This window comes from Microtus oregoni, unplaced genomic scaffold (assembly GCF_018167655.1).
Source record: "Microtus oregoni isolate MIOR12 unplaced genomic scaffold, Mior012 000058F_ref0000040, whole genome shotgun sequence".
NCBI lineage: Eukaryota > Metazoa > Chordata > Mammalia > Rodentia > Cricetidae > Microtus > Microtus oregoni.
In genome coordinates, this window is record NW_024543834.1 from 4,985,114 (window position 1) to 5,000,210 (window position 15,097).

General features: G+C 40.7%; 1 protein-coding gene across 1 annotated transcript in view; it reads right to left on the bottom strand.

The window, feature by feature from the left end:
• The window catches only part of Nbas (NBAS subunit of NRZ tethering complex), a 312,059-nt gene that overhangs the window by 178,662 nt on the left and 118,300 nt on the right, over positions 1-15,097 (bottom strand). The window contains exons 27-28 of the mRNA XM_041639422.1: positions 8,920-8,982; positions 7,021-7,143 (exon numbers count right to left, since the gene is read on the bottom strand). Coding sequence (XP_041495356.1) covers positions 7,021-7,143; positions 8,920-8,982 — 186 coding nt within the window. The remainder of the gene's footprint in view (positions 1-7,020; positions 7,144-8,919; positions 8,983-15,097) is intronic.

A 15,097-nucleotide genomic window follows, 5' to 3' on the forward strand; every position in this document is an offset into this window, starting at 1 on the left:
ATTCCTGCCACCTACATAAGTGTTGTGGAAATTCTCTCCATAGACATATACTTCCCTCCTTAAAGAGCTTCAACAACAAACCAGTTTAGCTTGGTGAACCCAGAAATTTATTAAGGTTACTTAGAGGAGCATATGACAACCCAAAGCAAACATAGCACTGAAAAGTAACAATGTGATACTTTTGGAAAAGTATCAAGCTTTGAAAAATGAAAAATTGCAAAAATGAGAAGTCAGACTCTTCCATTAACCTTCTACGGTATAAACAAACACTCTAGTGCCTCCCCAGACCAGGAGTCTACATGAATTCAGGGCAGAATGACAGACAGATGATGGAAAGTGCAGGAAGAAATGTCCTCAAGTAATGATCCAGTGACCCTCCTCTTCCCCTCCTTCTATGGGAGAACATCAACAGTCAACAAGCAAAGAATCACAGATGTTCTAAAGAAGATGGCTCTTATGCTCAGAGCAGAGCAATTACAACACACACAGTAGCAATTTATAAACCGGAGCAGGGTCACACGGCAGGAAGGCTTTGCAAACCCTAAAATGTTAACAAGCACATGCCTCACTGTCAGTGCCGTTTTCTATTTACTACCTGAAATAAACACTTCTTCTTGCTCCATGTGCAACAAGGCACATGAAGACACAGTACTTTTCTGGCACACACACACAGAAAACACACTGTTGCTTCTGCAAGTTTCCTATGACAACCTATAAAGTATATTCAGTATTTTCATCTTGCTCATTGAACTTTTTTGATGGGCTTCAAAGAATTGCAGGACTCCTTTCAGATTTGACTTGAAGGCAGAGGAGTAACAAAATGTTTGAAGTCAGTGTCCAAGTAATTAGCTTAACAAAGTCAGACCTTGGTCTTGTCAGGCTGAACGCACGTCTCACAGCCCAGCTGTTCCTCTGGAAGCCATCAGCACTAGGGCAGATGGTATAAATGTTCCCTCACACATGGCTAACCATAAGTGGAGATTCTAATTAAAATAAATTATAACACATCATTTACAATGGCCTTTTTCATAATGCATCCCATAAATAAAAATCAAAAGTGGGATTTAAAGAAAGCAGAATTTAGCAAACCAACAAGATGTCTGAATACAAAGTATTAGTTACAAGCCAGTAGTGGAGATAGATTTTCCTCCAACTCAAGTATAAACATTACCACATTCAAGATGGTAAAACCTAGACTCAGACTAACATGATGGGCTCTGCCATTGTTTACGATGCCCAGAAGACTGTTTTAGAGGTACTGAAAGCTTGAGCACACTCACATGTTGAGACTGATATCAAGCTGACAACTTTGAAGGTGAGACCATGTTCTCCTAAACATTCACAGTAAGCAGACTGCCACATGGAGAAATTTACGCTGGGCACATCAGAAGCACATACACAGCTCAGCAGCTGGAGCAAGGCTTTCCAGCTGTGGAGGTGCTGGTCCTAGCAAAAGCAGCATCACCCTAGGGGCACTGACCCCTTGTAAAGTTGTCATAAGACTACAACAGTCACTCAGTCAGCAATTGCCCGGGCCATAGTTTGTAAGTTCCTTGCCAGTATCTCTAGCTTAAAAACTAGAAGAAAACCTAAGGCACAAATACATGTATAATAAAGACAGCACAGTGCTGCAAGAGAGGGAGACAGTGATGAGAGAAAGATGCAAGATGTGAGACGTTCCCAGGACAGAGTCTGGCTCTGCTCGAGGAGCTGAAAACAAGCACTATCTTATCAATATTGGAATTTCATTTCTTCTTTTATCCGGCTCAACTGTATCTCTAACCATTCATTATTTAATCCTACTGCCAGCAAGCTTGTTCCCAGTTGATTACGATTTATTATTCCCCTCCAGATATCTTTACATTTTCACACCTTCCCCGTGTGACAGATTCAGAAGGTAACTTCCTCATACATACCTGGGGACCACCCTCAAAGCTCTGACTATCTCCATTTGTTACACCAGCCTCTCCAAGTCAGGCTCTCCAGCTACTGCCTGACAACCAGTGAAAATTCACAGGTCCTTCCCACCAGAACTATTAGAATGGGCCAAATGTGTGCCATTTGGATCCCACATAGTTGGAAAAGCCTTTGAAAGTAAGTCTTTTGCCTTGAAAATTTTTCTACAAGGCAAATTTTCTATTTTCTCCCTCATATTTAACTGGACAGCTTGGACAGATGAAGGAGATACAATATTTCTTGCTTTTACACAGGCTGACAAAAAATTGTCCAAACCTATAACGAAATATTCATAAACAATGTGAATGAAAAATTCATTTATTCATGATTAAGAAATGTGAATATTAACAAAATAATCAAAAAATAATGTGAATAAAAATTTACAAATAAATGCATAATTAAGAAAAGTACAACTAAATATGAGGAAGATGCAATTGTTAACTAATAAATTCAGCTTGCTAGCTCTCTTATAACTTTTGAATCTCCAAAAAGGAACGGCAAAATTCATACCTCCATCAGAATAAATGTACTTTAAATGATAACAACATAGAAAGAGCAAAAAAAAATCACAAAACACAAATACTTTACTTTAAAAATTGCTATCATGCTGAGTGGTGGTGGTGCATGCTGGTAGATCTCTGTGAGCTCAAGGCCAGCACGGTCTACAAAGCAAATTCCAGGACAGCCAATGCTATACAGAGAGAAACACTGACTAGGAAAAAAATTGTTATCATTACTATGTTTTATTCACCTATTCATTTGAAAATATGAGTATCTATAATTTGTTAGAAACTTTGTTATGAAACAAGAATAATAATTAAATTATATAGTCAATAATATATAAGTGAATTCAGCAAGATTGTAAGACTAAAGATCAATATATGAAAGAACAATTGATCAGTTCTGATGGTGAATACCTGTGACCTTAGTACTCAAAAGGTGAGACATGAGAATTAGAAGATTGAAACCAGTATGAGCTACACAGGAATACCCCAACTCACAAGTGAACACACACACGTGTACACACACATAAACACACACAAACACAGATTGCATATCTATATATTAAGAATGAACTATGTCAAATGAATCTAATACAAATTACCACGTAACATACCTAGCAATCAATTTCACACAATAATTACAAGACTTGCATACTCAAACTATGAAACACTGAATGGAACAGAAAGGCATCCGTTCTGTGCCCGTGGACTGAGAGCCTAAAAAGGGTTTAGCACAGCCATACTCCCCAACTGGGGACAGACCTGACACCATTATCACCACCCCAAATGAAGGTGGGCATGCTAGCATACACCTGTAAACTCAGGGATCAGGAGACTAACACAGGAGAATATAGTAGGGTTGAGCCCAGCCTGAGCTAAATGTTGAGTTCTGGGTTAGGTAGCAAGATTCTTTCTTGAATTAGAAAGAAAATCACAAATAATGTATCAGAAAAGTTGATTCTAAACTTTATATTAGAAATACAAAAACCCTATAACATATAAACAAAACAAATGTAAAAAAAAGTAATGTCAAAAGACGAATATTACCTAATTTCAAAATTTATAATACATCTAAGATAACTAACACAGTGTGTTACTTGAAAATAAATAAATAGGTAGAAGAGACACAATAAAATTGTCAAAACCCAGCCTGACCTGTGTGGAAAACTGATTTTCAATAAGGTTACAAAGGCAATTCAGTAGAGAAAGGCTAGAGTTTTCAACAAATAGTGTGAGACTAGCCAAACAGTAGAAAAATTTTGACCCATAGCTGGAAAAATAATCAAAAACTGTGAAAACAAATCATAAATTTAATTTGTGTGAATTTGAAAGTTTGGCTTAAAAAAAGGTAAAAATAAACTTCCTGTAAAACTAATACAACCACAATCACAGAGCACAGATTGGCTTCTGACGTTATGTAAAGAAAAAAGGAGTCTATTCCAAGACTATGGCTGTTCAAGAAATCTAGGAGCTCAGAAAAACGTGAGTTCAGTGCTCAGTCACAACCAGAACATTTCCACTACTCCTTCTGAGGCTCGGAGAATATTCTAGGTGAGAGAAGAGAAAGAATGTAAACTCGGAAGGACAGAGACAGCTGCGAAATGCCATCTTTGAAGCAGGACATGGACACTGCAGTCAGTCCCAGCACTATGGGCGCTTGCACCAGACCGAGCAAGACACATGGGTCCAGGAGGGGCTCTGGGCTCCTGGGCCCCTGGTGAAGTACTGGGTTGTGGAGAAGAGTCAACTGTCACCTTCAGGTGTGTACCTAGAGCCAGTCCTGGGTTTAGAGATGAATGAGGGAGATGAAGCCAGCCAGGGGTGAGGGGACAGATAACAGACTGTGGAATGCTAAGGTGAGAGTATGCAGAATGCATTGCAGATGTGTAGAACTTCATCAAATAATAATTCTCACCAATGAAAACGGTTTTTTTTAAGCCTGTTCATCAGAAACTGTAGGTAAGAAAATGGAAAGGGCAAGGTGCACATGGGAGACTCCATCAATGCCTTAAAGGTAAAGTGGGTCCCAAACGGTGATGATGGGAGACTCAGTCAGTGCTTTAAAGGCAAAGTGGGCCCCGAACGGTGAAAAAATCCTCAGATGCAGTAAGGAGAAAGCAGCTTGGTGTTGAAGGATGGACAGAAAAGACCAGAACTATGCTTCCTGCTGTCACCCAAAGAGGTCCAAGCACACACCCATTAGGAGAGAAACGTACATTAATGCACCTGAGTTGATGAGGGTACAAGCAACAAACCCAATCCCTAAAGTCTGGTTTCAAACTAAATGGAATGAATACTGAAAAGACTATTAGGCAGGGGTTTTGTTTTGTTTTGTTCCCAACATATAATCCTGCAGTCTATCTTTATGTATTCAAAAAAATTAAATATAGTCCTTTGAAATCAAAAGTATCTATAAAATCTATGTTTATAAACATCAAAACTCAAAACAACTCCAGTGTCCACTAACAGGTGAGCAAACACAGGATGTGAAAGAAAAAAAAACCTAACACATGGATTTCTATTCTGCAAATAAAACTTTAATCTTTTAAGTCATGGTACAAGGCGGATAAATCAAAGCAATTATGCTAAATCAATGTAAATCAAATAACAAAATAATGTCTGGCTCAGTTACATAAGAGTCTAAGAAACTGAAAATAACACTTAAAGGGATATACAATAGACAGGTAGCAGCCATGAGTGGCCTAGCAAGTAGGAGGAAAGGGACAATGGAGAAGGAAGAGGAAACTTGTAAGGGTCACTGTCTCTTTTGGCCATTATTCTCGATGGAGTGACAGTGTAGACCATGAGAATGTGCATATATCAAAACTTATCTTTTAGCAGCTGTTGCTCCTTCCTCAGCATTCAAACAATTCAAAGAGAGCATAATAATATACAGCATCAAGATTTTCTGTGTATTTTCCACCTTTATGTGGCTTTACTTTAACCTCTATTTCTTTTATTTTTACTTTTAACTTTTGGCTTTTTGAGACAGGGTTTCTGTGTCTCTTTGTCCAGGAACTCACTCTGTGGACCAGGCTGTTCTTGAACTCACAGAGATCTTACCAACTCTGCCTCTCCACCTCTGGGATTAAAGGTGTACACAGCAACACCTCGAACTCACAGAGATCTGTCTGTCTCTGCCTCCCAGGCATTGGAATTAAAGCTGTGTGCAGGACACCTTGAAGTCACAGAGGTCAATCTACCTCTGCCTTCCAAGTGCTGGGATTAAAGGTGTGTACCACCACACCCAACTACTCTCTTTCTTTCTTTTTTACTTTAAGAACTTTAACCTTTAGCCTGCATATATTTTTAACACGGGGTAAACCATTTAGAGGTTTTCTTTGTCTTTGAATCTCTGTTTACTGGATATCTCTCTTTTTCTGACTACATGAGTCTTTAATTTGCTAAGCAGTATGGAGAGGATTAAAGCCGTGGCTTTGACGGCTAGATCCAGCCCATTTCTTAGCTTTCTGAGATTTCAGCCTTGTGGCTCAGGTATCGGCTGTAGCCACATTTATCACCACAACTGTATGGCATTTCAAGGTCCTTGCCAGCAAGCAAACTGCAACAGTGTGTCCAAAAAAAAAAAAAACACTGAAATGCTCTCTCTGTTGTCAGACCTCCTGGTTCAAAGAGTCAGAGTTTGCAGTGGCAGGACGGCCCAGAAAGATATTTTCTTATGTATGCTGCTGAATTAATCCAAGATAGGTATTTTGAAAATACTTGACTTCAAAATTAAAGTCAAAAGGTATGTTACTTTGGAGAAGACATTTTGCTTTGGTTTCCACAGGAAATGAGAGGCTGTGGATTCATTCTGAGGTAAGAAAAATCAGGTTTCATCAAGGAAGACCACCTGAGAAATCTCCGGCAGGAACAGATGGCCCAGTTATCAGAGTTGTACATCCAGAAAGGATTCAAGATGCTGCCTGAGACGATCAAGCCTCACAGGATATTCCAGTCAAGACTTGATCATAACTCTAAATTTTCTTTAGGTCCCCATAAGATTATCAGTGCCTCCAACCAGACAGAAGTAGCCTGGAATACTCTGCCCACATTCCCCAAAAATGGCCTATGGATATTTTCCTTTGTTTAAAAAAAAAAAAAAAAAGAGGGGGAGAGGGGGAAGGGGTGTGGAATAATTATCTGTATTCTGTCAATTATATTTTAAATAAACACTGATTAGTCAGGCAGGAAGTATAGGCAGGTCAACCAGACAGGAAGTAGAGGCGGGACGATGAGAACAGGAGAATTCAGGGAAGAAAGCCCATTCCTCCCAGTCTAGTGCAGACCACCGAAGAAGCAAGATGTGACGTGCCTGGCTGAAAAAGGTACTGAGCCTTGTGGCTAACATAGAAAAGGATAATGGGTTAATAAAGTTACAAGAGCTAATAAGAAGCCTGAGCTAATGCGCCAATCAGTTTATCTAATGCAGAAAAAAACTTATCAAATTATATATCTTATAGCTACATTATGTCATTGATCAACTATATAATTCATCGGAGTTTTCAATAAAGAAAATATCAATATCTATAAGCATCTATCAAGTGTGTTTGTCACTTACTTCCGTCCAATGTGCCTAGTCAGACGAACCATCAAGCTGCGTGCCTCTTCTGAGCTGGACTGCGTGTTCTTAACAAATGAAACTGGCTTCTCCAGTCCATGTTTTTTCAAAAGTTCTGACACACTATAAGTGAAAAAAGAAATGTTGAACATTGTCCAAGCAAAGAGACAAAGCTTTTAAGCATTTAAATTATACTTAGACATTTGGTAGAAAAATAAAAGGTATCACATATACATATGATCCAGTAATACATATTGCGTTAATTCGTACCAAAAATAAAGCACATAATTACATATCAAGCTGCATATTTCTCATCAGCTTTTATTAGACTATACTTGGAATAAATGATCTATTCTTTAAAACATGAAATATCTAACTGAAAACCTTTCTGGCAAGCTGCCTCCACTCTAAGAGCACACACAGTAATCAGGCAAATGTGTGGCTTAAGTACTAGGCTTCAACGCTTGTCAGTACACAGCACTATGGTGTATGGAGCACTCTGTTCCATTAAATGCAACTTAAAATATTTTTATACTACCATCTCTAGTTTGAGTGAATGAGTAGATGGTCTCCAAATAATGATCCTTTTCTATATATACACTCTTACTAAAATGGTATCATCAGCAATTATACATTAAAAGGATAGTTGGTTATTATTTTGTTCCTTACTTCCTTCTGCCTTCCCTTTCTCCATTTCTTCCTTTCTTCCTTCCTTTCAATACAAGGTCTCACATACTCCAGGCTGACCATCAACTCATATATCCGAGGATGATCTTGAACTTCTGATCCTCCTACCTCCATCTCCTAGTGCCAGGATAACCAGCACAGACCACCACATACACATTTTATGGAGCTGGGGATCAAATCCAGAGCTTTGTGCCTGCTGAGCAAGCACTCTATCAGCTGAGCTGCATTCCCAGATCCTAGTTTATTCAATTTGTATTTATAGCATATTTAAGAATTGTTTATATATATGTATGTATGTATGTATACACTTACATTTTTTATGTATGCATGAAACACATACATACATACATTCATACATACATGCATACATAAAAATGAATGCTAGTAAATAACACCAAACTCCCTACAGGGGTAATTAAGACTATTCTGTCTCAAAGAAAGACAACACAAGCTCAACATTCCATTATAAAAGTAAGAATATCCCACCAAAAATGCATCAAAGTTCCAACACAGTTTGGTATTATCCCAACATCACTCAAACACGCTATTGTGCTCCAAGTCTTATGAGTGTAATAGACACTATTTACTGACTGATGAAATTGTTGCTATATAAATTAACATTTCTGTGTACCTAGACAGTATGAGGGATTTTAATTTCTTAATGTAATAGAACTTTCATCATCTCATGAATTAATTATTATATATAAGAAAAACTTAAGTTCAAAGATCATCTAGCTAGTGAGAAAAAATGCTTGGACTTGGATACACACTTATCTGGCATGGCATCTCATACCTATTATTCCAACACAGGAAGGCTGAGGCAGGAGGATAACTGAGTTTGAAGCTAGCCTGAGCTACATGGAAAGATGCTTTTTAAAAAACAAACAAAAACAGCACACAACTGTAAGAACAGCACAGGAACAGTAGAGGCAGGAGGATCATCCATGGACCCCAGCAAAACTGCATAGGGGTGGAGAAAGACTAGACTGAGGAGCACAAGCAGCTGTGTATGCACACACTCAGGCTCCTCAGGTATCCTGCTCCTACCCCAGCACTCGGCTACTGTAAGACAGTACTCACATCATTGAGAAAACATTCAAGAGAGTCACGGGACTAAGCATTCAAACTGTACATGAATAACAGGCCATAGCTGCATTGCCGGATACACACCATAATAAGCATAGAACAAAAAGACTTGTCTTTTTTATTCACCTGAGAATTTTTTCCAGTTGGTCTACCATGTCATGAAGAGCTGTGGTCACTTTTGTTGATTGGCTAAAAAACATAAAATTTAGGTTTAGAAATAGGTTTTTAATAAAATATAAAACAACTATATCGTAAAAAAAAAAGCAAATTTCTCTTACATAGAACAATATTACACTGTCCAAGTAAAATTTGAGGCTTATTTCCTATGTACCATCCAAAGACCCCCAGGGTCCTACACTATATCCTTGAAGTGCCAATAGCATAATATGACTATCAGGCCTATCTCTGGTCACACCCAGAAGCATACAGTGAAATTATTTGTACCTATTTCACCAAATCAAATCAATGGACTAAAATGAAAATTAGTGTAATCAAACATCACTCTCTGTTAGAGATTAATAAGATGTGAGCAACCAATTTCTAAGGCACTTTTGAGCCGATTCTGCTTCAAGGTAAAAAAGAATTATGAAGAGTTGTTTACTGGGGTGTAGGTGTGAGTGTGGGTGTGCATGTGCGAGCATGTGTGTGTATGTGTGTGTGCATGTGCGAGCATGTGTGTGTGTGTGTGTGTGCATGTGCGAGCATGTGTGTGTGTGTGTGTATAATAGTAAAGAACAAGAGGTCAATAATGTGAGTGTAGGTGTGCATGTGCGAGCATGTGTGTGTGTGTGTATAATAGTAAAGAACAAGAGGTCAATAATGTGAGTGTAGGTGTGCATGTGCGAGCATGTGTGTGTGTGTGTATAATAGTAAAGAACAAGAGGTCAATAATCTGAGTGTAGGTGTGCGTGTGTGTGTGTGTGTGTGTGTGTGTGTGTGTATAATAGTAAAGAACAAGAGGTCAATAATCTGAGTGTAGGTGTGCGTGTGTGTGTGTGTGTGTATAATAGTAAAGAACAAGAGGTCAATAATCTGAGTGTAGGTGTGCATGTGTGAGCATGTGTGTGTGGGTGTGTTTGTATAATAGTAAAGAACAAGAGGTCAATAATCTGAGAGGGAATAGGGGGACACAGGAGAAGTTAGAGTTGGAGAGGAAGGGATATAAATGATATAAACACAGTACTAATATATAAAATTTGCAAAATAACAATTTTAAAAATAGAGTCACAGTTGGTCTTAGTCAAAAGGCTAACCAGCAATGGAGAAAGGGCAAAGAGTAAAAACATCATGTACCATGGAAAAAGACACTAGGGAGCATGACCCACACGCTGGCCTTCTGCTATGCCTATCAAGTGCTGCAACCTCCCAAAGCAGTCCTACTAGGACTAATACTCAGGGGGTACACTTAGTAGACTCTCAGGAGTGCTTTAACCATTTCTTCTCCTGGAAGAGAATCACATCAACTTCAGTGGTAAGGAACCAGGGCAAGTTCACCCATCAGATCATCCCTATCAGGGAACAACTATAAAGGGAGCCACTGGGGAAGAACTTTTAAGATAATCAGTATCAAAGAGACGACAGATTAATAAAACTGTATCAGGAAAGCCACATAAAGGTGGCACAACACACACGTGTGAGTTGTCATGTGGCTGCAGGGCTCAGCAGCTGTCAGAGGTCCTCTCTACATGGGCCCCGGCCATTCTCCACTAACAACCACTGACTGGACCCTCACAGGTACTTTAGAATCATGTACCTACTGAATTCTAGACAGAGTTCTCAAAACAGCTGGGTAACAGGAAAGAGGGTGTCCACCTATACTCTTAGGACAGCTGGGAACAGGGAAGAGGGTGTCCACCTATACTCTTAGGACAGCTGGGAACAGGAAAGAGGGTGTCCATCTATACTCTCAGGACAGCTGGGTAACAGGGAGGAAGGTACCCACCTATGCTCTCAGAACAGCTGGGTAACAGGGAGGAGGGTGTCCACCTATGCTCCCAGGACAGCTGGGTAACAGGGAGGAGGGTGTCCACCTATGCTCCCAGGACAGCTGGGTAACAGGGAGGAGGGTGTCCACCTATGCTCCCAGGACAGCTGGGTAACAGGGAGGAAGGTACCCACCTATGCTCTCGGGACAGCTGGGTAACAGGGAGGAGGGTGTCCACCTATGCTCCCAGGACAGCTGGGTAACAGGGAGGAGGGTGTCCACCTATGCTCCCAGGACAGCTGGGTAAGAGGGAGAAAGGTACCCACTTATGCTCTCGGGACAGCTGGGGAATGGAAAGGAAGGTGTCAATCTATGCTCTTGGGACAGCTGGGGAACAGGGAGGATGGTGCCCACATATGCTCTTGGGAGAGTTGGGTAATGGGGAGGAGAAGAAGAAGGAAAGAGGGCATCCATCTACACATCTGGAACTAGAACTCTATGTTTTGTTTTTAATGAACAAGAAACAGTTTGTTGACCTTAAGAAACCAAAATAAATATTGAAATTCAAAAGCTGGATTAGAAGATAAAATTGAGGAACTATCAGATCAATTCATAAAAGGTCAAAATGTGAGGAAAAGAATAAAAAAAAAGCAAACAAATACATGAACAAATAAGATCTAGAATTAAATATCAAAGCTGGAAGACCTAACCTTTGAATAACAAGACTTGGAGGCAGTGGAGAGGGGAGTACAAATAAACTCATCAAAGAAAAAAGAGAACTATTTAGGAATGCACCACTGGGCCTTATCCTCCCAGGTCAGAAGTAGAAAAATACAGGCCAATGAACAGCACAATGAGGCAGAATACACAGCAAAAATACAAGCTCGGGATATTTGAGAACACTAAGGAAGACCACAAGATACTACTAGTCTACAAAGGGAAAAGCCTAATTCAGAATGGCATCAGATTTCTCTGCAGCATGGACAGGACAAAAGCAAGACCTTGAGAGACCACGGGAAATGAAAGATCAATTGAGAATTCCAGGGAAAGTCAAAACACAGACATTAGTGTAGAGGTATAATTATGACATTACCGTGTTTGATGAGGAGCTATTTGAGATTGGACACCATTAAAATAAGAAGCTATATCACAAAGGAAGGTAAAAGGCAGAAAATAACACAGACGCGAGGCCAAGTCCCCAGGTAAGAGCACAGTTGATGGGTCACACCAAAGAAAGACGAAGGGCAAATCCAATGAGGAGGGATTCAGAAGTGGGGAGAGCCAAGGAAAAAAGGGAGCTGAGAGATTATCAAGTTCTTCTGACTACTTTATGGTTCTGTCAGGAGCCTAAGGGGAAAAAAGAAGAAAAAGAAAGAAAGCAGTAATGATACAACCCAGGGGAAAGAGAAAGCTAAAGAGAAAAGTCTCACCTTGTTCTGACAAGGTTACACTACCACGATGATGGTGGAAACACTAGAGTGGGAGGAAGACTATCCAATAACAACCACCACATCACTTATAGTTCAACTATGAAATTAAAAGTCTAAGACTATAAAGAAAGAGTCCTGGCTTGTTTTCTGCTTTTAAGGGAACACAATGAACAGAGCAGTTCAGGGAAGAGGGGGCTTATCTGGTTTATAGGAAACTGCTAGTCATCAAGAGGGGCCACACAGGACTTCAAATCACGAATCTGGAAGCAAAAATTAAGAGAAACTACAGAGGATGTTACTTACTGGAGCTTCCACTACTTACTTGGTGATCTTCCTTACATAGCCAGACCCACCACCTATGGATAACACCACCCAGGATGGGCTGGGCCCTTCGATATCAAGTAACAATCAAGAAAGTGTCCCAGTATATGCTCAACTATGTTCATGGCAGCATTGTTTGTAATAGCCAGAACCTGGAAACAACCTAGATGCCCTTCAACGGAAGAATGGATGAAGAAAGTATGGAATATATACATATTAGAGTATTACTCAGCAGTAAAAAACAAGGACTTCTTGAATTTTGCATACAAATGGATGGAAATAGAAAACACTATCCTGAGTGAGGTAAGCCAGACCCAAAAAGAGGAACATGGGATGTACTCACTCATATTTGGTTTCTAGCCATAAATAAAGGACATTGAGCTTATAATTCATGTTCCTAGAGAAGCTAAATAAGAAGGTGAATCCAAAGACAAACACATAGGCATCCTCCTGAATATTAACCTTCATCAGGCGATGAAAGGAGACAGAGACAGAGACCCACATGGGAGCACCGGACAGAAATCTCAAGGTCCAAATCAGGAGCAGAAGGAGACGGAGCACGAGCAAGGAACTCAGGACCACGAGGGGTGCACCCACACACTGAGACAATGGGGATGTTCTATCGGGAACTCACCAAGGCCAGCTGGCCTAGGTCTGAAAAAGCATGGGATAAATCCGGACTAGCTGAACATAGCGGACAATGAGGAATACTGAGAACTCAAGAACAATCGCAGTGGGATTTTGATCCTACTGCATGCACTGGCTTTGTGGGAGCCTAAGCAGTTTGGATGCTCACCTTAGGAGACCTGGATAGAGGTGGGCGGTCCTTGGACTTCCCACAGGTCAGGGAACCCTGATTGCTCTTCGAGCAGATGAGGGAGGGGGACTTGATCGGGGGAGGGGGAGGGAAATGGGAAGCGGTTGCGGGGAGGAGGCAGAAATCCTTAATAAATAAATAAATTAAAAAAAAAAAAAGAAAGTGTCCCACAGGCATCCCCGCTGGCCAATCTAATGGAGACAGTTTCTTAAATGGGATTCCCTTTTTTCAGGGTGACCAAAACTAACCGACACAGAAGGCAGGCAAAGAGAAAACAAAGAAATTTTCTTGAAACTTTTTGCTTTTTAAGGTAGACAGGGTGATAACCAAGGCACCTGGATGATAGAGATTAAACCAGCACAAGTTCAGGGCCAGCATGACCCACAGAGAGTCCAAGGCAGCAAGCCTGTGCTACATAAAATTCTATGTCAAAAATACTTACCCCATCAAAAAGAGTGGGGGGAGAGTATTTACTTTGTTATACAATACTGGGAAAGTGGGCACCAAACAGCTGTTTGCTGTCTTAAAATGCTTCATTTCAACTGTTTTCTTGCCTTACCTTATACTTGCAAATTAGAAAAGGAATATGTCCCCATGGGCTCCTTCATAATACAATGGAGCCTCTCTACCAACATGTTTTTCTAAATGGCACTAATCTTCCCAGTGGAAGGGCAAGAACCTCCTAGATGGTGTGGCATCCTATGCACAGCAAACTGCTTTCCTGAGGTGACACATAGGCCTCTCTGTGCCCGCTGTGGGACACTCCCCCGAGCATGACATCTATCACCACTTTCATCTGGAGATGTTGTCATGACTCAGAAGCAAACCTGACACTGGACTGGTGACAGTCTCTCAAAGAAGGGAGGAATGGAGCAGTTGAGCAGACCCTCACCTGAAGTCTCAGCCACCCACTGCACCTCCACGCCAGCAGTAAGTGATTCTGCCCCAGCTGCACATGGCCTGCAGTCTAAGAGGGCACTAGACCTACATAAACTGTAGGAGGCTAGCGGAAGGGCAGACTCCATGTGGACAGGAGGCATCACCTAGATCAGACTTTACAACAGTGTGGCTGCTTTGGGGTCACTCATGTGTCTGATGCCTATACCCCATAAGGAAGGCAAATAAACACATTAGTTCATGAGGCTGAACTCAGAATCGTCCTTTGTTCAGTCGATCAAACCCTATGTAGGGAAATCACTTAGTTGCATCTGTGCAGGAAAAGCTCTCATAGCACCTGCATTAGTTGTAAGTCAAGTTCAGTCCAAAGAACTGGTAGGACTTGGGTCAAACTGTGTGAACGAGAGTCCTCTCTTCCTAAGGGAGGCTGTGGCATGCAGCGTGCCTTGGGTCCCCACACAAGGAGGGTAACTATTAGTGATGCTACTGTGAAAGCTGGGTGAACATGATGGCTGCCGATCTGTGACTCTGTGAAGACAAAAAGACAAACTTCACCTTTGAAGTTTGAATATGAAAAGGCCAGATTCTGGATAATACTCTGCTACTATCTAAAAATTTTCTTCCTTTCCTTGTATCCAAGTCTATGGGAATCAGTGTTTCAGGGTGGTTTGAAAACATGGTAACTGCTACCATCCATCTAACACAAAGTAAACACTTCCCTAACATGAGAAGAGAAGTAGAAAATTGAGGGACAGACTGAATTTACAGCAAGGAAGCCTTCCTGTCTAAATATTTAATGTCATGGAAGACGTTAAGACAGAGGTTGAGCACTTTGGCTCAAGTACCAGAGGCGTGCAGACAAGGAGGCTAACTTGTAGTGAGCATCATGTGGGATGCTTAGGAACGAGACGGCAA